Source organism: Rhamphochromis longiceps, linkage group LG15 (genome assembly GCF_057381845.1).
Source record: "Rhamphochromis longiceps isolate RC_006_pf linkage group LG15, R_longiceps_female_GT1.1, whole genome shotgun sequence".
In the NCBI taxonomy this organism is placed as follows: Eukaryota; Metazoa; Chordata; class Actinopteri; order Cichliformes; family Cichlidae; genus Rhamphochromis; species Rhamphochromis longiceps.
This window is the reverse complement of record NC_140571.1, coordinates 17,766,935-17,789,598: the sequence shown is the minus strand read 5'-3', so window position 1 is coordinate 17,789,598 and position 22,664 is coordinate 17,766,935. Positions and strand designations below refer to the sequence as shown.

The window sequence follows — 22,664 nt, the reverse complement described above, 5'->3', positions numbered from 1 at the left end:
TGCATCTTTTGACTCCTCCTCTTCAGCTTCATCCAAGATCTGTTCCAGCTCTTCAAGCGCGGGTCCTGTTCGAGTCACAGTTATCACTACATGTTTACTTTTCAATGGCCCAGTGTTTCCACATATCTGTGGATCAAAATTCATGTCTGAAGTGGAAGTAATTGTGTCAGAATCTTCCTGGCAGTGTTCCCTTTGAGCATTTTCATTGCTGTTTTCAGTATCCTCCGTGGCACTGATGGATACAACACAATCACCATCAGTATCCATGCAGTCAATTGAAATGTGTTGACAACTTGTCTGCAGAGATTCATTTAAGGCCCTTTCATCCAGTGGATTCTGTGATATGTGACAACCCTCTTTGCTGCAGCCATTAACTTTGTGTTCATCTGACAGGTTATTCTGGTCATGATTTGTTGCAAAGCTCTGTTTCTCGAGGCCTTTTTCAGTATTTACAGCCACGCTTTGCTGCTCGGTTACTTTATAATGACTCCTCTCCTCCTCTGTTATGTCTGAGTCATTTCCTTTTTCCCTCAAGCTTGAATTTCCCAGTGAGTTAGAGGTCTTTTCCTCTGCATGACGCAATATAACATATGACAAAAAATCACTAGAATGCTCCAGAGCATCTGTAAAGTCCACATCCCCATTTTTCTTCAGATCACCACTGATATCTTCCTGCATCATGTCTTCAGTTTCTCCCCCAGAGAGGTTCCTAAAAATTTCCAGGGTGGCTTCGGGCTGCTCCATTTACTGCAAGTCACAGGTGAAGTTATCCAGAATATAGTGAGTAGGAAGTGCTAGAGAAACTCGACTGCTCATAGTTAGACTTCCGTTTAGCATGCAGCACTTCTTTACGTGGTTCCGGTATCATGCAGCGTCAGATTATAATCAATAAACAAATGCAAGCAATGTTTGAGTTAATTAAAGTCTTATTCCTGAAAATCCAACCTGTTTTTGTGCCCCTGTTTGTCGAAAAGAAACAAGCATATCCACGCTGTGTTTTAACAGTGCCTTTTTGCCTTTCCAAAGTGCAAATTTTCCAAACCTAAAACTGGAAGTAGTTGTTAGTCACTCAGACTGACCAATGGCAAGAGAGAAATCCAGTCATGGAAAAAAAAAGGTTTCCAAGCTCAGCTCCATGGCTCTGTGTGGTGGAGTGACTCAGCTCAGCCACATTTGAAGTTAAGTTCCAGCTCCTTTTTCCCTCCGGCTCTTCTGTACCTGCTATAGTAGTTTACAGAGCAGCACCTTGGACATCATCCTGTGGATTGTCACAGAGTAATTGGAAACAGATGGTGTGTCCAGCCGTTGTTTCCGACAACACCCTGACATCCGTGAGCCGTATGGCAAAGGAAGCCACGCAGAACAGATGGAGGAGCACCACACCCAGAGCTGAAGGAGGGTAAATAGGACTGCCAGGGATCACTTGCTAAATGCTTGGCCTGTAAATCCACAGTTACAGGGAGGTCTCTCAATTCCCCTGCAGGTACACAGCAATGCTTGGCTAATCTGGGCATCCCAGCGGGTCTAACCCCACCTACACGGCACTGTTAATCAGCTCATATTGAAACTTGCATACAGGATCAATCGACAGAGAAGGTTTGTTTAAAGTTTCGGGAAACGAAAAGTGAAAATAGTGACAGTTTTCACTTGAATGTTTTAGTTAGAGTATTCTGAAACTTGATCTATAAATAAAATAGTTGCATAAATTGAATAAATAAGCAGAGAATAGTAAGTAGGTTTGAAATAACATTCAAGTTGGTGACACAGATCCAAACAAAACAAGGTAATAAGCAGGGAAAGTCACCAAATGGCCATAATTAAATCAGCAAACAAATATGCTGTTAAAATATATGTTTAAAAAAAGCAAAAACAACTAATTATCCTAAATAAAATGAAAAATTAGGTAGTAGAGTTAATGACCACTATCTTCATACTAATATCTTCACTACTATTAGTACTGGGTAGATTGCTTAACACAAAATATCAAAATAAGAGTCCAAACTTCCTCCTTTGTGTTTGAGTTATTCTTAGCTCTTGGGATCCACCCTTATTTACTTTGAATGTTATCAGAGGCAACAGGTTAGTGACAAACCTCATCTGTGATAACATCTTTACTGTATCAAATTACACTGTGTACATTTCTCTAATAGATATCGTACTCCATATGTTTGATGCATGCCTACACACCCTGCAATGAGTTCTTAATAGGGCTATACTAAAGCTTATGAATACTAATAAGGTGGTTTTTTGCATTCATTTGGTGAGGGACACTGTGGCCTTTATGTGAGTTTGTATGTTTATGAAACAGGAATGCATCCATAAAATCCTGTGAGATTAAAAATCATCTAGCTTCATGCTGAACAACTACAGTGTGTGCTGGATTATAAATCTCCAGGCTGTAATATAAATTAGGACTGTACTGACTGCTACAGTTCACTGCGTCCACAACAGAAGGAATAGATAAGATAAGATAAGATAAGATACCTTTATTAGTCCCACAAGGGGAAATTAGCTTCAATCACACAACTAAACAAAATATTTAAAGCTTAAATTAAATGATTGCATTGTAGTCCTCTAAATGTATAAAATAGAATCAGTTTCCGCTTTCAAATGGATGCACAAATCTCACTGAAAATGGTGAGCCACTTAAAATCAGCCACTTGGGTTACACACACAGTGACATTAGTGACTCTGCAGTTGGATAAGTCCCAGATAAAGGGTATAAGAAGAGCACATCAATAAACAGACTATTGGCCTGCTTGCAAGTGGCAGTGACAGCTATATATTACTGCATATTGTTGCTGAACATGTGCATTTGTTTTTCATCCCATGTAAATTACATCTTCAAAGTATTATAGCACCTTCAGTGTGAACAGTTTGGGGGCATTGGGGGGAATAGATGGAAAGTTCTTTGTGACACATGTGGTGGGAACAACATGTGTAATATGTACAATACCCCATTACAGAAGTAACCACATGCTAACTTCAGTGATATTTTCAATTCTTCATATTCTGTTCGGTAATCTTTTCTTTTAATCTTAAACAGAACACCTGTCTGTCCCAGATGATTTCCTGCCTGTTTCTCTCTGCTTTACTCTTTTCTCTTCATACTGTCAAATAAAGATTCAAAATGCCAAAACAATTAAACAAAACTTCAAATATTTTCAGCAAAGTTAGTCATGCACGCACACAGAAGGAAGGAAGTATTGAATTTATTAGTGCTTATCGTCTCTCCTACAATGCACTTACAGAGTTGCGTTAAATCCCTTCTATTATGCAACTACAGGGAACACAGAGCTCTTTGTAGCCCTGGACTGGCTCATGAGGCTGGGATTTACACAGTTGTAAAGCAAGGACAAGTTCATTGCCATAGTGATGCAGCACTGACTGATGCAGACGGGGATTTATTTCAGGAAGGTTTACAGAGAACAACGGCACTGAAATTAGATTAAGGCATCACAATAACGGCACTTAGACTCTTTGTAACTTTTCACACATGCAGAATGAAGAGTGTGTGCAGTATGTTGAAATTAAATTACGTTCTGGGAAAAACAGCTTTCGTATTCTTGCACAGTGAGCCGTTAATCGCAGCAGTTAACCGCACTCTCAATGCAACTGAATTAAAAATATTTTCCCACTGATTTATTTTTGCTCTTAAATATAGAGCACAGACTGCAAGTAATAAAGTTTTCTGAGTCTGATTCTGAGCTAGTAGAGCTCCATGCTTACATGCCTCACTCTCCTAATGCCATATACAGAACACAGCCTCTTGATCCTACAACTGACATACCAGTGCCATTAATACTTTGCAAAAGTGGCTGCTGTTTTCAACTGCTCCATCATCATCATCATCATCATCATCATCATCATCCACCTTTAGACTCTAAAACTCTGTGCTGTGTTGAGATGAGCTCAGAGCACATACTTTTCATTCTACTCACCCTCAAATCCTGGGGCACAGGTGTGGGTGTGTCAGTGATGTCATCATCGGGGGCAGTGATGCGCAGGAAATCAATGTGTTTGGGTCTGGATGGATCGGAAAGTGACCTGCAGATAGAGAGAGACTCCTCGATCTCCTGCTGCCAGATCTCCTCCTGCCTCTGCAGAGCTTCATCTGGAGAAAAGATACCTTGTATTAGTTTTGGAAGCAAATTAGGCTGTCTTAGTTTATTGTAGGTCTTTTAATATCACAGGTAGAGAGCTGATTTTAAACTTTGAAGCCCAACTAATTTTGCACACCACTGGCAAATGCTGCATGTTAAGCTTTAGTGTCACCATGAGGATGTAACAAAGAACTTCAGCTAAGAAATCTTACATTAACCTTTAGCATTTCATAAACAAGACAAAATTTCACTCCTGCTCTATGAGGAATTAAGCGCTGATTGATTCTTTATGCAAATGAGCAAATTCAACAACCATTAAAAGTAGTCTAGAGAGGAAGAGAAGGTTTTATGCAGCTTCATAATTTGAATTTAAATTTAAAGATGTTCCAGAGTTTCCACAACATGATGAATGCTTATCAGTATATAGCCAAGACTGCCACTCTGAACTGTTTTAATCCCACATTGGTCCATATAATAATGGTTCTCACAGACTTCAGGAAAGGTCAGGAAAGGAAAAATACCAGATTCAGTAAAAGGCAGCTGTGTGTGTGTTTACATTAATTTCCTCCCTCAAAGGTGACGATTAAGCCAGTGATTAAGGAAGTATTCAAATACTGAGCCATGACAGTGAAAAATTACAAATAAAAACCAAGATTTAAAATTTTATTAGAAAATAATCAATCAAATGTACCTAAAGTTAAAAAATGTGGGAGTGCTCAGTGCCGAAAAACACAGACATACATTGTCTGATGTATTAATGGAAAATATAATTTTACAGTTTGTACTTAGTTTAGGTGGGGCTGATTTTTTATATCAATTATTATATATAACTCTAATTATTATTATAAAATGTATTGCTGTTATTATAGTTTTATATTTTTTTATATGTTCTGTTTGCAAAAATCTCAACCTGTAAAGTGATAAAACATACAATTTAGTGGAAATGAAAGTAAAACATTAGGTAGAAAACAAAGCAAAACAGTAATGCACAGGGCAAATATCTCAACAGTGTATTTAAACACAGATCCTAAGTAAATACATTAATGATAGCTTGACTGTAGTAAATGTGTGAGTATACTTTCAGATAAAATGCTATCAGAAACACTTGTGTCACTTTCAGAGGACACATAACCGTTCCAGAACATTAAACCGCTTATAGAAATGTGCTATCGCCCCGAGTTTGACCACACTGAACAGAAAACTGGATTTATGAAGATAACCCCCAGAAGGCTCTGAATATCTTTCTTCTCCTCTCACTAATCGCCGTCCTCCACACATTGGTTGTATTTCACAAAGCTTAGAGAATTAATCCTATTTGTTCAGCTAGCAGCCCTGCTGCCTGGTCTGAACAGAGTTTTATTGCTACAAAAATGAAGCGAGACAACAGAGTCTGTGCTGATCTGAGGGAATGCTCGACTCTGCTAAACATGCATTTATTAACAAGTATTTCCATGTACAAATGAGTTCAAGCGTTCCCTTTGTATTTCCCTAAAGAGTTAATTTAAATTATTTTATATTTAAATAAAATAATTTAAATCTACACTGTCTGTATATGGACACCGCACAGTAAAAGAGTTGTTAGTTTTTAAAAACAGGCTTGAAGCCCATTTGGCTGCACAGTTTGACTTCAAAGTGAAAAGACCAGCAGTTTCCTGCTATTAATCATTTACTGAAAAAGGATTAAAGAATTTGGAATCAGTTGAACTGATCCCAAATTCTGAAAATACTCCATCATCATACCATCTTCATCTCTCTCCCTATAAACATCAAAGACGTTTGATGGATTTGAGTGCACACTCGGATTAAAAGTTATAAAACTATTGTTGATAATGTTTCGGTATTTAAAAATGGGTTTTTTTTTTCACAACATTCAAATTTTGATTTTGTGGCCAAATAATTTGTAGCTTATAAAATGTCATACAGAATTATGATCTGTGAGAGACTAGAGACCTGTTGAGTGTGTAGCCAACATTTCACTCATTGTCGGTTTGGAGAGGCTCTGGCTCAGGGGTGTCCAACTTCAGGCCTCAAGAGCCGGTGCCCTGCAGGTTTTAGATGTCACCCTGAGTCAACACACCTGAATGATTAGTTCATTACCAGACCTCTGGAGAACTTCAAGACATGTTGAGGAGGTAATCTGGCCATTTGAATCAGCTTTGCTGGATCAAGGACACAAGAACACCGGCCCTTGAGGCCTGGAGTTCCTCACCCCTGCTCTAGCTTATAAATTGCTTAAGTAGATAAAAAAAAAATGTATGAATGAACAGACGGACAGATGGATGAATAGATGGATTGTTAGCTGATGTTTATTTATTAATTGTTTTATTTTGCAGGTACTGCTGATGCATTAACATGCACTTGGTTTACTAATCATCAGCAAGTGTGTCCACCTGTGTCACAGCAGATTTGGCAGGTTCCTCTCGAGCATTTAGGTGTGTTAACACAATGCCACACAGGAAACATACCAGCAATTGCTGCTATACTCAGAAGAGTTATAAGAACATTTTCAAACAGTTTGACATCAATCGTTCCATGATGAAGAAGATTATTAACAGTTGAAAAATTTTAATGACCGCTTCAAGCTTCCCAGGAGAGGACAGCAAAATCACCCTAAGATTAGAGTCATGCTCCAAGAAACTACACGTTCTTTTTCACTTGACTTTATATATTTCCTTCCTGACTAGGCTACCTTGTGTTTTGATTTTAATATTTCCCCTCCTTGTTTTCTTTCTGTTTTAAACGAGGCTACATATTTTTTTTAATTCACATTTTTTATCACTGAATACTTATTTTAAACCCGGTGGACTAGAAGGATGGCAAAGGTTTGATACTGACTCTGAACTGGTGTTCACGAGCTGTTTTATGGCACATTTCAGTCAGAACAGATCTGTGATTACAAGTGTGTCCAAATCAGGTGCTCTCCGGTACTTTGTGCCTGAATGAACACACGCTTACTCAGTTATGATGGTATGTCAGAGCAGCAAGGGGTCATTATTCACAGACTGCCACACATCCGTTAGATCTGATGTGCGTGTGTGTTTAACAACCCAGAGAAGACTACAGCAGTGGATGAGATTGCACAAAGACTTCGTTTAGAGCATTTGTATCAGTGTTTTAATCAATGTTTAAATCTGACAGTCAGGCCTCACCATGTACCACTTCTAACACCATCTGCTCTTCCTCTAATGTTCACTTCACTAATCAACTACTAATAGTTAAACTGAGCTCTTACACACACACACACACACACACACACACACACACACATACACACTTTACTCCTGCTGAGAACCTTCTGAAGGTATTTTATTCAGCTTAGTCCACTTTATGTTTAATGACCACGAAAGATTATCTGAGAGAGAGCCCAGTGTGACGTCTATGGTATGACCTTTTTAAAATAGTTCATTACACCTTTCACTTTCTACTTGACAGGATTCATGGAAACTACAGAAAATATGCTTTTGAGGATAAACTGCGATACATCAAAGCTTTAACTCCTCTGCCCCACACCCACCTCTGCAGTTAGCAGTAAAATAGTTGGGACTGTGATTGAATATTACTGTGCCAAAGTATTAAAAACCTGGCTCGTCTCTTCATATTATACACTGCAGTAACACTATGGATAATATCTATTAACAGCCTCAAGTTATAGACTACGCTGCTTGCTTTATCTTTTGATATCTAAGTAATTCTTTATTTTTATGTCTCACGAATATCTCCATAACATCTTTGTCAGCGTAACAGTTTCCTCACCCAGCTTTCCACCATTTAATTTTCCTGGATAAAGCCCAGCTATGGTCCTGTTTACCTATCAGCTCCAGCCAGCACTCAGCTACATATAACAACTGTTCCCATTACTCATTCAATTCATAACAACACTTCCAAAGGAATGGGTAACATGAGAAATGAAAGTCTGATTTGTGCACAGCAAGTTGGCATCCAACAGCATAGCTTCATATAGCTCTTTCAATACATTTCAGTTGTTTTTAAGGAGTTTTTATGCCACATAAAATATGTTGTACTACCAATAAAACAGTGTATTCTATGGCACAGAGTTTATGTTTTTTTTGTTTTTTTATCAGAGTCAAGATATAAATACCATGAAATAGTCATAATTCCACCGTCTACCATTGTTTTAATTCTAATGTGCTTCCACCAGTTATTCTGGAAATTAGAGTTTTGGGTAAGACTATCATATCACTACAATGACCTACCACTTGACAGCCTCCATCCATCTAAATTGTTGTTTTTTGTTAACATTTTTACCTGAAGAGAGCAGATAATCCTTCTCTGTAAACTGCTCCTGAGTGTCCCTGTGATCACTTTCTCTGGCACGTTCACCGTCTCGAGCCCCACAAATAATTGCGGTGTCTTCAAGTGGTTCAGTCCAAACTCTGTGTGATGTTTCTGCTTGCTGATCATCTGTGCTCAGTCTGGATATGAGCATAGGCGGCAGCATGGGGGACAGTCTTTCTAAGCTGCTTGATTTAATTGGAGAAACCTCCAGGTTTTCAGACAGAGAGGGCGTAGGAGAGATTTTTCCACCTGCTAAAAGAGGATGTGATGAGGCATTGTTTGGCACAACAGAGTTGATGAGGTAAGGAGGTGATTGTGGATTCAGAGACCCTTCTGTTGTGTGGCTCTGCTCACAAAAAGTCTCCTCGGGCTCTTTAAAGCCTTCACTCTCTGCTTTTGATCCCTCCATCCTCAGGGCCTGCTGCAGACTCCGTCTCAGAGCGTCACCCAGAGCACAAAGCTCCTCAACAAACAGAGGCTTGTCCCCACTGGACTCCCTGTTCTGGTCCTCCAGTGGGGACTGAGTACTGATTTCAGCTCTGCGACTTTTCTGCAGTGACACCTGTGTCTTCCATCCATCTGAGAGAAAGTAAGGTTCTTCTTCTCCTTTATGACATTCCTTGATCCAGTCCAAACTGGTGAGACTCACCCGGCGTATTCTTCCTTCCACCTCCTCAATTTTGCCCATTACTCGCCGAGCTGCAGCTCTCTGCCCCATCACCTCAAGCCTCTGCTGAGAGGACTTTATGTCTGCCTTCTCTTCATCTTGTTTTTGGCTTGCAGTCTTGTTACTCTTTGCCTCCATACTAGTGTTGGAGAAAAACATTGAGTACATCTCATTGTCATATTCAGAAAGGTCAGTGTCCGAGTCAGTAGGAGTATATTTTTCCTCTTCAGACATATTCTGTCTGGGAGAGAGATGGACTGTTTCGCTCTTTGATCTAGATAAGCTTGCAGAAGAAGTATTAGGCAACTTTACTCTCCAGAGTGGCTTTAACTCGTGCGTTAAAGTATTTATATCATCTCTTTCTCTCCTAATAATTTTCTTCCTTCTTACTGTGGGAGTGCAAATGATAGGTCTCTCTTCTTCAAAATCCCACTCCTCAAAGGAAGAAGACCTCAACCTCTGGAGCTTCCTCAGTCTCCTTGCCTTCAGAGGTGCCCGTGGAGTCCCGGACACCATCTTGAGGTTATCCTGAAGGTCACTGGTGTAAACATGCCCTTCAGCTCTTCTTCTTCTCTTCCAAGATATCTGGACTCTGGGGGAGTTTGATAAAGCATCCCAAGTTTCTGTGTAACTGTGACAATTTGGCTTAGGTTTGGTTCCCAGTTGGTTGCCCATGCTCATGAAAGCCTGGCAATCTGAACACAACGGTAACAATTCTGTAAGCCAGCAGCTCTCAGATGAGTCATCCAATGCTCTGAGGGTTTCTTTAAAGTCTGTGAGGCCAGATTTGTCTGCGTGGCCAAGCATTGCTGTTTCAGCTGGACCCTCCTCCCAGCGCTTAGAAAACAGTTTTTGTTGGAAGCTGGCGGGGGTTTTGGAGGGGGACGATAGACTCCTGCAAGGGGAGAGGGATGGACTCACGCAGCTCCTCTCTTTGATGGGTCTATAGAGGTGTAAGTTGCTATAAGTCCTCTGCATGGTTTTATTTAATTATCACAGACGATCAGTGACGAACAGAGAAACATTTATTTCAGACCATTTAAAAAAGTACTTGAACTTGTGTAGACTTACAGTTACACACTCTAACAATAAGTTAATTATGTTTTGCTCATTTTTTAAATATATTTTTTAAATGACTAATTAATGATTGCAAACCTAAAAAAAAAGGATAAAAGGATGAAAATAAATGGATAAATGTCCACTTACTCGTAGCGAACAGTAGTGTCTCTCCTTGAAGCACCAGGTCACCCCTCTGTTGCACTCAGCTGCACTTACTGTGACATTGAGGTAACTGACAACTCCACGCCCACTGATACAACAGGATCAGCCAATCACTGGTGCAAGCTGAAAATTCTGACAAATTCTATTGGCTGATCACCTAAAGATCACTACCACTAATTCCCTGATGCCTGACAGGTACTGACAGAAGCAGAAAAACTAACAGACGGCGGATGGGGATTTAGACTTATTGTAATCTTCTTGAATTCAAACTATACTGAAAGAAAGACAAAATAGTTATCACAGAGTTTTGCAGGAGTATATTTATGCTTTATCTCTGTACTAGGCTATCACTTTAGGGTTAAAAATTGGTGTATTGACTAAACCTTGTGAAACAGACAGCTATGCTCCACAGGACAATATATGATATGATTTAAATTGAAGTAAAATTAATAATAATGTTGTATAAAAACAAAAAGGTGTTTGATATTATAAATTAAACAAACAAACCATGAATTGCATAGTTGTTCAATATTGGTTCATGCTGTTTTACACCATTTTCACTCCAGTCCTAACATCCCATTGTTCAGTATTTATTTACGTTTCATCACCTCAGAATAAACTCAGAGAAATTCTGCTGTCAAATGTTCTGATTTATCTCAGTTTTAACTTGCATTATTTAACTCACATCTGCCCTTGCAGAAGTCCAGTGATCAGAGACTGTATTTAGGCCAACTGTTTTCCATGCCAAGCTGGACACTGGTCAGGCTAATCTGACTACTGGCCAGCTGTCTTTGATGGATCACAGAAACATTTACAGAAAGCAAACTGCTATTCATACTGCTACTAACTTTACAAAAAATAATACCTGTGACAAAGAAGATGGATGCTTATGAATCTGATTATGCAAAAATGGCATAACAGGGTGTCAAATTTAATGCGGAACAACAGTTGTTGTGAAGTGATTTTAATCTCCTATTATGTGATATTAATGTATGCACATGCAAGCCAGTGCTGCTATCTCTTCAGACCTGGCCACTGTACACTTCCCAAAACAGGAAAAAAAAAAAAGAATACTCTAATGGTAAAGAGTATTCTTTACCATTAGAGTACCATATCCCTTTTATAAAGACACTGGAGCAGATAAGCAAGTCAAAGACAGTCAAACAGGCCACGAAATTACCAGACGTTAGAAGGATTGCATAATTGGAAAAAATGGGAAAATGTGTAAATAGTGTTGCAACTTGTACAAAGAGTCAGTAAAAGTGACTGAGAGTTTAGTTAAACTGTATGAAGAAAGAGCAGAATTTCCTGGATGATACTGACATTTATTCTTTTGTTGTGGCCATAATGTGAAAACAACTAAACAGATCATGCGTGATAAAATGTACCGGGACCTCACAAGATGACCACTAGATGTCAGTCATGTCTTGACATGATGTGGAGTGCGTTTTCTCATGATCCGTTTTTTTTTTTCAAACCCACATGACTGACACCTGACTAATGCTGTAAATGCTTTACTTAGCATAGAGACGGATGTTAAATGCTTCGAAGTCAAATCCCAGTTAGATACCAGTTTGGTCATGCACAATATTTTGAATCACGAGCAGTAATCCTTAATTTTTATATCAAGTTATTTGATTTTATTTTTTTTTTGCATTTAATCTGCACTGCATCAAGTTATACTGTGAGTGAAATATTTCACACCCAGACAACTTTTATGCAATAAATATGTTATAATCGAATTTGATATTTCTTTCTGAAAACCTGACTACATTTAAGCACAATATATATATATATATATATATATATATATTCCTCACATAAAATCAGGCATTTAAGCACGTAATGAAGCAACACTTTAGGTATGTTCAACATGAAACAAGTAAAAAAAGTTTTTTTTAAAAGTCTCTACACTGATTCCACGTTGTGAAAACATAACTTTATATTTTCTTTATACTTTTTTACACTTTTAAGTTATACATTGCAGAGCATTTCTCGAAACTAAATTTACACCAGTCTCCAGATTTTTGAAAAAACTGCTAAGTGTCGGAGACGGGGGGAGGATGGTGGTGCAGACAGAGAGACGGGGACGTTCAGAACTTTGCATTCAGCTCCACTGCTGCCAGTCAAGACCAGCATGCGTCATTATCAGACAGGGAGTGAGACCAAACCGCAAACATTTTAAAAGTAATACTATTTTAGCACAAGGACCCATCCTCGTACGCACCAGAGCATCAGCTGCCATCATCATCATCACCACTAGCACCACCGGGAGCTCGTCCCCTGATGCCCCGTCCGTCCGCTGATCCGCACTGCTGCTGCTAGGCGTCGGGGCGCGGAGAGGGGAGGGAAAGGAGGAGGAAGAGTGGATGAGGAGTAGGAAGGAGAGGAGTGGAGGGGGGCTCGGCCGGGCTGCCCTATATGGCTGTGGATGTGCTCTCTGCTAATATCGGCTTGAGAGGCACAGCATCGCGTTTCTGCCAGCAGTCAGTGGTGGCTTCCAGAGTCTAAGCAGGCTCCTTCACAGCCATGGCTGAGGGCGGAGAAGGGGAAGATGAGATCCAGTTCTTGAGAACTGTAAGTAAAGAAAATTTCCTCGGTGCGGACAGATAGAACCAATTCACATCATACACTTCACAGTCTCCTGTCGCCAATTAACGCATTCAGAGGCAGCAGACGGCTCGTGAATTAAAGAAATCTCTTATCCGAGGGGAATTATCAGGGAAGTTTTTGTTAACGCATTGCCGGTGGTTAACTTTGCTTTCGCATATGCATGATTAATGATTGTGGAAGTTGCCGCAGGTTGCACGCTGCACCCCGCGGCCACGGCGCACCTGTCGACGTGACTCTTTATGAGGCGAATCTCAATGAGACCCGTCTGCAGGTGCAAGGGCAAAAAAAAAAAAAAGGTGAACACCATCATGTCGTTTAATAACGCATTCCCTGCTCATTTTCATCCACCCATCATCCCTTTTTGGATTTCTCGAGAAACATTGCCCACCCCCCCTCGCCCAACGCACACAATCAGTCGCTGCTGTTTTGACTTTGTATGGTTATATTCTTTTGCCTGGGGGAGAAGAGTTTCAATAAGTTGTGCTCACACGCAATCCACCCTCTGCGATTACTATTTTAGTTGTTTGACGCAGATTGCTTACGGTGTAGCTGCTCTGCGTGGTTATGCACAGCAGATATCCTTGTAAATGATATGACAGCTTGTATGTTGGTGTGGTGGGAAAAGCTATTGTAGCGGTTTGACCGCGCTCGTATTCTTATTATCTGTTGAAGCTTTGTGACCCTGGTGTTGCGTGAGCAATAATATGACTCCCACAACATGGACAGAAGCGATGGCTACAATTTTTTTTATACTTCTTTATGAAGCTTTATTTTTTATTTATGTTTGAATCTCAGGAGGCATTTAGATGACTTTTTGCTGATTTGCACATTGGAAAGAGTTTTTCAGTTGTTGGATATATTGTAATTGGCCAATTTTCTAGTTATTGTTAATCTGTTGTCTAAATGAGAAATTTAATGAGATTATAAAGATCAGAAATACTCTTACTTGACATAAAAATTAACTGTTTTTGAAGTGGTACCAAAATGATTTACAGTACATGTTTTTGCTCAAGCAGCCACTGATTTCCATTCTTCTGTAATTCGTCACTGTTAATAATTCGTAGATTGACATCAAAGTTGCAGTGAATTGCAGAATGAGCTGCTATATTTAGCAAGTTAATGCTTGTTAGCTGTGACGTATTTCATAAGTCAGGCAAGTTTCAGACGTCTGCTGATAGATTTTAATTTTATACACAAATTAAAGGAAAGCAACAGGATGTCAGAGAAAGTGAAGCCTCTGTAGAAATACCCCTCCAGCCATTGTAATGTAATTCTTCCATAATGTTAGATGTGTTGTTGGAGACAAATTGGTTATAACTGCATCTATCCAGGAAGTTTAGCCGCTATAATAATCACTCACACCTCTAGACTCTTATTTTCAAAGAAGGAACTTTTAGTCATTTTCATTAGACCCTCTTTGGATCTTTTAGAATCTAGACAGTCAAGGATTGTGCTGAAACTGAGGGCTTGTTTTGAGACTTCATCCAGAGCCACAAATATTTGGATTATGCAGCTTTCATAGCTAGTAAGATCTTTTAAGTCGCATTGAGTTTAAGTGTTTAAGTTCGATGCCCCAGAGATGGTGATATATAAATGACCTCTGATCTATATGTCAGAGGTCTGTCTGATTGTGAGCAGTAGGCGGGACCTTGTTCTTAACAGCTCCCACTATTTGTGAAGCCTGTGATATGCTGACACATGCCTCTCAGATTCTACTGTCACAATGGCATCCCAGTTATTTGATGACAACAGCGATTTGTGAGGGGGGGGCTTGTTATCAAACCTCTGTGGTGAGAGAAACGTGCCCCCACAGGAAGCCTTAAAATAAGAGCGCTAATTGAAATACACCCCATTACAAACTGTTGAACATTTAGGGATAAGCCTTTGCACGAGTGGTGTGTCTTTTGTGAAGGTAGCGGTCAAAAGTTTTTAAATGATTGTTGCCAACAAGTGACATTGTAGTATGGCTTTTGTTATGGATATGGAAGGAAAATAATTACCCGACCAAATATTTGGTAATTGCAGCTGCTATTTTAAGGAAAAACAAAACATAAGAAACAATGTAATTAAATGGCCAAATGTGCAAAGTGTCCAGCTTTGGATTCATCTTGTCAGATGGTAACAGAGGCCCAGACATTGTGATTTGCTTTAAGCATCAACGCTGCTGATGTGTAACTTTGAGAAAGCTGGCAGTCATGAGAGTTTCGCTGTCAAAGGTGAAGACAGCAGTTGCTTCTGAAACTTAATATTGTACCACCGAAGCTTACTCTCTGCTTTGATTCAGGGAGATGATTAATACTCCACCTTATGATACAATGAAATGATGCATTCATTGATTGAGACCAGGCTTTCTTTGAGCGTTTCATTTAGAATAAAAGTCATTGAGTTCATGACTTGGATCGGATTAAGGTTTATTCATTGACACTCCTCTGTTAACATATGTCAGTTAATCATTATTAAACTCTGGCCACTGGAAATACAAAAAAGGAGTATTTAGGCACTGATTTATGCATTTCGTTTCTCCTGAGAGCAGAGAGAGTTACAAGCAGTGTTTGTAGTAAATGACCAGACACATTATAAGCTAATCATTCTCCTAAAAGCCATAGTTTTAAAAACATAGTAAGTATGCAAGCTTGATAAATTAAGGATGTATTTTAGGATGAAAGAATAATGACCCAGGTCTAATAAAAGTAGGTTCCTTTTTTTCCTGGGTCTTTTACCACAATCATGTTTATAGTCTTCAAATTCATACTACCGTAAGAACATTTAGTGGAGTTTTTGCCTGAAAAATAAATAAGTTGGAATAATTAAACAACAAAATCTGCCAGAGAACATTATTTGTTCAGCCAGTGGCTGAAAACAAGAAGCCTGGTTTGTTTTGCTTCCAATCTGATTAAAATTTCCAACATTATCTCTGTAAAATGCAGCAGTGTCACATGAGAAAGCTTGACAGGAATAGCTACAGTATCAGTTGGGTTGGGTTTAACCTGTTCAGCTGCGGCTTTCTTTGTAGAAGTATTATTGGTATGTTTGCACTATACACACTTTAAAAATAAATAAATAATAAAACCTGTGTTGTCCAGGTGAGCTGCTGTTGCACTTTTTAAGCCAGGTGTTCAAGGCTTGCAGTCCACCAGTAGCTCCTCTGGGCTTATTTGGAGTTTATGTTGTTCTGGCAGCCTTCTGCATACCAAGGCGAGGACTTGAGGGGCTTAAATTTAGCCTTTTTAAAGATGATGCTTCCACAGCACATATAGCTTTGCTCGCCTGGCACTAAACTAAACCACACCAGGGGCAGTGCTTCAGCCGGGGACGCACAACACCAATGGCACTTTAACACCATTTTTATGGGGATAAAGTAGCATTTAGAAATCAAATGCTTAAACCACATAGTAATATACAGCTATTTCTGAAGCTTAGTGTGTCAAAGTAATGGACAGTGTCACTGTTCTTTCAGGTTTCAAATCAAACGTGTTGGTAGGTGCTGGTTGAAACATTTTGAGTAGGTTTGCAGAAAATATGCACTGATCTTAGTCCAAGACTTAAAGCTAAATTCCTCAAAGGGGAAAAATAGTCTAAAACTAGGTTTAATCCAACTTAAAGTGAGTAAATAATTACCAGATTACATCTTGGAGGATCTCTTCATGTAGAGTAAGGGTAACTGTTTGTGGTGCTTAATGAGTGGGGTAGAGTGCACATAACATTTATTCTTTTTCTTTTTTTTCTAGAGTGGTTTTGCATCGACTCTTTAAGGTTAGGTATTTGAATATGAAAATCTGTTTCAGGCAACGTTAAAATTAAATCCTGTATTCTTGAAAATGTCATTTTAGTGCTCAGCAAAGATGAAAATGCAACAATATAATTTGCGTGTTTAATTTTCACACCTCTTTATGAATATTTTATGTATCTTAAAGTTAAAAAGGTATAATCTTTGAAGTTATAAGCTGCCATACTTTGGGAAATATTCAGATGTTTTGTCAATTTAAAAAGAAATTAAAATACAATGGTGCAATTTCATTCACCTTTTTTGCAAGCAGATGCAGTTTCTAACTGTTTCACTATGGAAATGCTTGCTGAATGTTTAATAAATTGCATTGTGTGTATGTATACCATTTAACTTTCCATTTTAATATTTGAATATCGTTTCTAAAACTATTTGAAAATAAAGTGTAAACAGCTTCTCCTGTTTCATGTAATATGGATACAGAATAATGGCGATTATTGCATTTTCTTTTTTTTAAATAACACACGTTAATGTGGAAATACAGGTGTGGCATTTCATTTTCTTTTTTTGTTTATTATGGTCCTGCATGGCTTCCATATCTGACAGTAAATGAAGTGTAATGCCGTTCAACGCTGATTTCGAGCTACTCACAAACTAAACTGGAGAAAAATGAGACCACATATTCTGTCTTGCTTGTCCCCATAACTAATAATGAATAATTTCACAGAGGCAGCTTTGCATTTATAGCAGATGACTAAATCTAGCATAGCCAACAATACTGAAAAGTAATGGGCATGTTAAAATTTCCATATCATGATTCTGCAAGGATCCACTGAGCATGTGAGAGCAAGACTTCATGCAGACATCTGTGCGCCTGCCAATTTTTTGTGACCGCTCGGGATGTGTCCATAGAGACAAAGCACTACAATGCATGAACTATCCACTTCAAGCGGGCTTCAAAGAAATATAACAGGTCTGTCTACTCATACACAACAGAATAAGTGGCACTGCAGCCTGATTGAAGGATGGAGCATGTTCCATGTTGCACTAGTTGGCGCCCTTGCAAAGTTTGTCTCTCTAATAAGATATGGAGTGTTGTCCTGTAGCCTCAGGTGAACCTCCCTGAGCTTGATCTAAATTGAATAAGAAGGATTTCCTCTGTATTGATTGAACACGCTGTGATGGCAAAGCAACTGCGTGTTCTCTGGCAGGTCCAGTTCTTTACAGTCATCAGAACTGAAGGACAGCGAGGCTGCTGCCATCCTCGCCATTTACACAACCTTGATGTAATGGTCGTGCACTAACTCTTCTCCATGCTTTAGATTTCTACATGCAAAACTAGGGCTGTTTAACTGAACAATAAATGAATTGGTCACACAAGATGATATAGATATAAGCTCACGTGGAGTTGCATTAGCAGGAAAATGTCTGTCTTTCATTGTTCTTCTGTTTGCTAAAGCTAGTGATACCTAATCTTCTCATTATTCAGTTTCCAGCCATTTTAACTAGTGTTGAACAGCTTATGTAATGCCCATAAAACATGAAGGAGGGAGGGAAAGGCTCTTGTCTCTTAACCCAGTGTGAGGCTTTTGGGTATGCCTTCACCTGGAGACCTTATGTAAGTGTTCATTCCCAAAAAGCTGCATGTAAAAGTTTCATATTTTGTTTTTGCTTTTAAAACAGCTATGCCTTGTTTTGCTATCCCACAAAAATGCTGTCCCCATAAGATGTAACCAGTTAAATGAGCAAACATTATGCAGTCATAATCAATAATTATCTCTAAAGTCACTTTATAGAGCAACATAATTTCAACCTACATGCCTTGAGTTTCATATCCCAACCAGGAATCCAAGCAAATGTAGTCTGTGTCTTGGATAGACTGTTCAGTTTCAGCTTCAGACGTTGTGCAGCAAGTTGCTGTGGGGGTCCAGGTAGAGTCAGCATGCGAATCCCAGTAGGCGCAGCAGCAGCGTGAGCGGACTCTCAACCTAAATAATTGCCTTCATTAATCAACAGAGGACAGCAAAAGGTGCAGGCACCGAGCCTCTTAAAGTTTAAGTGTCTCTTAGGTCATGTAGTTCATTTTCAGTTAAGCGCAGCACAGTTTAGCTTTTTGTTACATCTTTGGCCACAATGGTGTTTCCTACAGGAGCCAGTTAGCATTTTAGGTAAAAGAGGATTAATTAAGGCTTCAGGAGGGTATTTTCTCTATTTTTTTTTCCTTTTCTTTTTTCTCCAAACTACAAGAACCTACAAGAACACTTCATACAGTGACTGTTTTAGTTGTTTTGCATGAGAGATTTATATGCCCCCCCCCCCCTCGGCCTGGAGTGGAAGCAGCACTCAAGGTAGTAAGAGTGAACTAAAACAAGCCAATCTACCAAACAATAAACTGTACTTTACGATAAAACTCCTTTGAGATGAGCAGAGCTGCAGATTCAGATGGCAGTTAATTATTTTCTCTTTGCCATTTGACGCAAGTTCTTTTTATAGGAGCTTTAAGTGTGCTGAGCATATAAGCATTTTTACAGGGACACCTTGGCATACAGTCAGTTGGGTGCCAAGTGCATTTTACAGTAATAATAAAGTTCAAGGACTCATTTCCACGTCATTTTAAATAAACAGAAATAGAAGTATTGTTTACATTACTGATCCCACCATTTAATAGCATTTTTAGATGTTCCACTGTTTTAGAAATAATTATTATGTTTGTCATGTCGCTAGTAATTCTCTCGTCATCGGTTTTTCAGTGAACTTCTATTTGTTGTGTGCATCCAGCCATGGCGGGTGCAGTGTAGAAATGACATCTTGCAGCAGGATGGATTTGGAATTCATGTCTAGCCTTTGTGCGGAGGGAGGTTTACCTTGTCTCAGACTGCTACTGATCTATGGCAAAACGCTTAAATGCTCAATGATTTTATCCTGTCACGTCTTCTATTGAGCCACAGCTGTCCAGTCTGTCAGAGGAATTAAAATTTGACCTTTGTGAAATGTGTTCTGAAGAAGCTGTATTTGCCCTAACATGTGTGAGGCTACAGTAGCATCAGAGCTAAAATTTGCATCAAATTTGACACACTCAGCGCTGACAGCATGTGGACTAATACACCTGATGCTATAGGCTAGGAGCTGAGTGCTTAGAGGGATAAAAGAAGGCTGAAGTCAGTCTCAGGTGAAAGTCTTCTCTTTACCTGATATCTGCAATTCTCTTCCTGTCTGGTTCTCAGTTCACGATCACACACATACACAATCTTCTCACAACCCACTACACTTTGCCTGTGTCCACTCTATCTCATCAGACAGGATGATAGACCGAGAGACTCCCCAGTTCCATCTCAAGCCCCCCCCCCCCCGCGCGCGATTTTTCAGCGCTTCTGCTGAGGTGGACGTCTCGGCCTTGCACGCATGGTGGCCTCTATTATTTGAAGCTGCTCTAAAGCAATATGCATACAAACTAAGCCAAGAAAATCCAATTTGTTATGAGGACACCATATAAATCTTGGGGTCTGTGATCCATGGCAGTGTACCGCTGGGCAAAACCTACCTGAATGCAGAATTTTATTTCTTTTTCTTTTTCTTTTTAAATATAGAGCTTAGATGTGTGGTGCATTATTCATTTTGAGCCATGATGTTATCTCAGGTATTCACACAAACTTGCATATGAACACCTACACATATAAAAGACTTTAATATACATCCAAGTTAAGCGTGACAGTGACTGTACAATATAAAATGCATCTTCAATGACAAATCGGTGTGTAGCTCCTGAGGCCTGCGAGATTCCTGTTTTGTTTTTTTTGTTTTTAAACATGTGCTGAAGACATGTTTCATTTAAAAAAAAAAAAAAGAAGAAAAAAAAAGACTTTCCTCAAGGATTCTCCAAGACTGTCAGATAAGTTCAAACTATATTTTGTGATATTTTCTTAAGGGTTAGGTTTGTTGTTTTTTTTAATGAAAATCCCCATGGCAGTAATTATAGATGACGACAACAAGAACAAAATAAATGATGTATTGATTATACATGACATCAGCGTTTCATTGTTTTCTACAAATGACAGAAGCTTAAATGAGTTTAATTGAGTATTATTTTACAAAAGTGCTTCAGTTTCCTCTGTAGTTTACTGAGTGTAAAAGCGATATTATAGAAGCGATTAAAATTAATCTTCCAGTCATGTCTTAAATCCAGACAGATCCGTTGTTTCTCTAGTGGAAAGAGAGAGATGGGGGAAAGTTTTCACCTTCAGCCACTTAAAGTGTTTGACAGATAAACTATAATGTTTTTCTTCTCTTTTTCACGGCTATGAATACTATTATAGATTTAAAACAATAAGCTCAGCATTATATGTAAAAACACCAAAAATGGATAGAGCACTCAAGCTTCAGACTTTGCTTTTTATACTCCTGTTACTATATCATGTTAGTGATATAGTAACAGGCACACAGCTTTGGCTGTGTAAACAGCTGCTCCACCCAGCTGCTGTTTAAACCCTCGGTTTGTGAGAGACAGCCAATCAGAAGAAAGTTGGCTTAATGAGAGGGTTGCGTTAAAGGTAGAGGATCTAAAGCAGATTATTACAGACAGATTGATTCATATCTTGTATATGACTCATACTCATAGTGGTTTACACATTTGATTGGCAAACAAAAGGTTCCTGCGGTGGGGGAACAAATGTTTTTGTTTTTGTTTGCATCAGGAAGGGCCTCTGGTCTAAAACATCTGTCGAGTCAAACATGCGGAGCTGCCTGCTGTGGACCCCTTGTGATAAGGGAGCAGCTGAAAGTAACTATATAATTACATCCAATATGGCACTTATGCATTCAAGAATTTAAAAAAATGACCTGGGCTTTCTATGAAGAGAATTTAAATTTATTTTATTTTATTTTATTTAAAAACTGGTATAATTGAATTGGAAACTATCTTGAATAAGTTGAATGCTGATTGGTTGTTTTTGCTGATTTTTGTTTCTGTACTTTGGGACTCGTTATTGTGCAGTATAACTCTTTCCTAATGTTGTGTCGGGCTGTAAAACTGAAACCCCATCTTGACCAGCTTTTCTTAAAAATAGCTGCTACCTGCAACAAAGGTTAAATATAAATGAAAAACAACACATTTGTCGAGTGTGAGAATTCCAGGGTTTTTTGTTTTTTTTTATAGACCAGTAGATGGTAGAGGAGAAAAAGGTAAAACTTAGAGTTAAATCAAAACCGACTGAGTTCAGGGCCCCGCTACACATTGTCAAGAGAAGTGAAATTAGACGAGTTACAGCAAGATTTGCCTGTCAAACAACAAGATGACTGAGAATTGACAGGAGGGCTGGAGCAGTAAGTGACTACACAGGAAGCATGACTGCAAAGGTCAATGTTTCTCCCTTATATTTAGGAAAAACACATTATGCTTTCTGTCAATATGAAATGTTAATAATTTACATAGCTAATAATTTACTGCTCAGCGACTATAAATTATTCTGTACTTTTTTTATGCTGAATGATTTTTGTTTGTGCTCTGAGGCTGAATGTGTGTTTTGTTAAGAGATTTATAAGTAAAGGGAGAAGGGAGGCTAGCTTTTGTTGTTAATGACTCAAAACATTGACTGACGGAGTGTAACAGCTACTGCTGCTCACACACAGACTTGTATAGATGATGAATTGTTATTCCAGGAGGGAGTGCTGTGGACTTCTGTGGAAGATTAAACATCTGGAATGAAAGGACATCTTTCTCCTTCTTGGACAATGCTGTCATTTATTTGTCTTTTGTTTTGTTTTTTAACAAAACACCTTAATTGTAATGAGTATGTTTTGCATGACAAGAATAAAGATTAAATAAATGTAAGATCAAATCAATAACTGGATTCCAGGTTTTATACTTGTGTGAGATTCAAGGATGGAGCGATTTCATGAATCTTAAAGCCAAATAGCTTTTCAGGTGTGAATGGTGTTATACCATCATGTTTTTTTTTTTTTGTTTGTTTTTTTGTTTGTTTGTTTTTGCTTTGTTTGAGTTGGGCGTACTGTAATTTGAGCATTAATATAATTTTAAAGATTT

At 38.8% G+C, this 22,664-nt stretch overlaps 2 protein-coding genes across 5 annotated transcripts in view; one reads left to right on the top strand and one right to left on the bottom strand.

The window, feature by feature from the left end:
• Nucleotides 1–10,044, bottom strand: part of LOC146652492 (uncharacterized) — a 28,430-nt gene extending 18,386 nt beyond the window's left edge. Inside the window, exons 1-2 of the mRNA XM_085382813.1 lie at nt 8,370–10,044; nt 3,942–4,114 (exon numbers count right to left, since the gene is read on the bottom strand). Coding sequence (XP_085238939.1) covers nt 3,942–4,114; nt 8,370–10,044 — 1,848 coding nt within the window. The remainder of the gene's footprint in view (nt 1–3,941; nt 4,115–8,369) is intronic.
• Nucleotides 10,045–12,755: 2,711 nt separating this feature from the next.
• Nucleotides 12,756–22,664, top strand: part of ryr3 (ryanodine receptor 3) — a 112,013-nt gene continuing 102,104 nt past the window's right edge. For all 4 annotated transcript variants that reach the window (XM_085383107.1, XM_085383106.1, XM_085383105.1 and 1 more), the window contains exon 1: nt 12,756–12,864. In XM_085383107.1, coding sequence (XP_085239233.1) covers nt 12,817–12,864 — 48 coding nt within the window. In that variant the 5' untranslated portion in view covers nt 12,756–12,816. The remainder of the gene's footprint in view (nt 12,865–22,664) is intronic.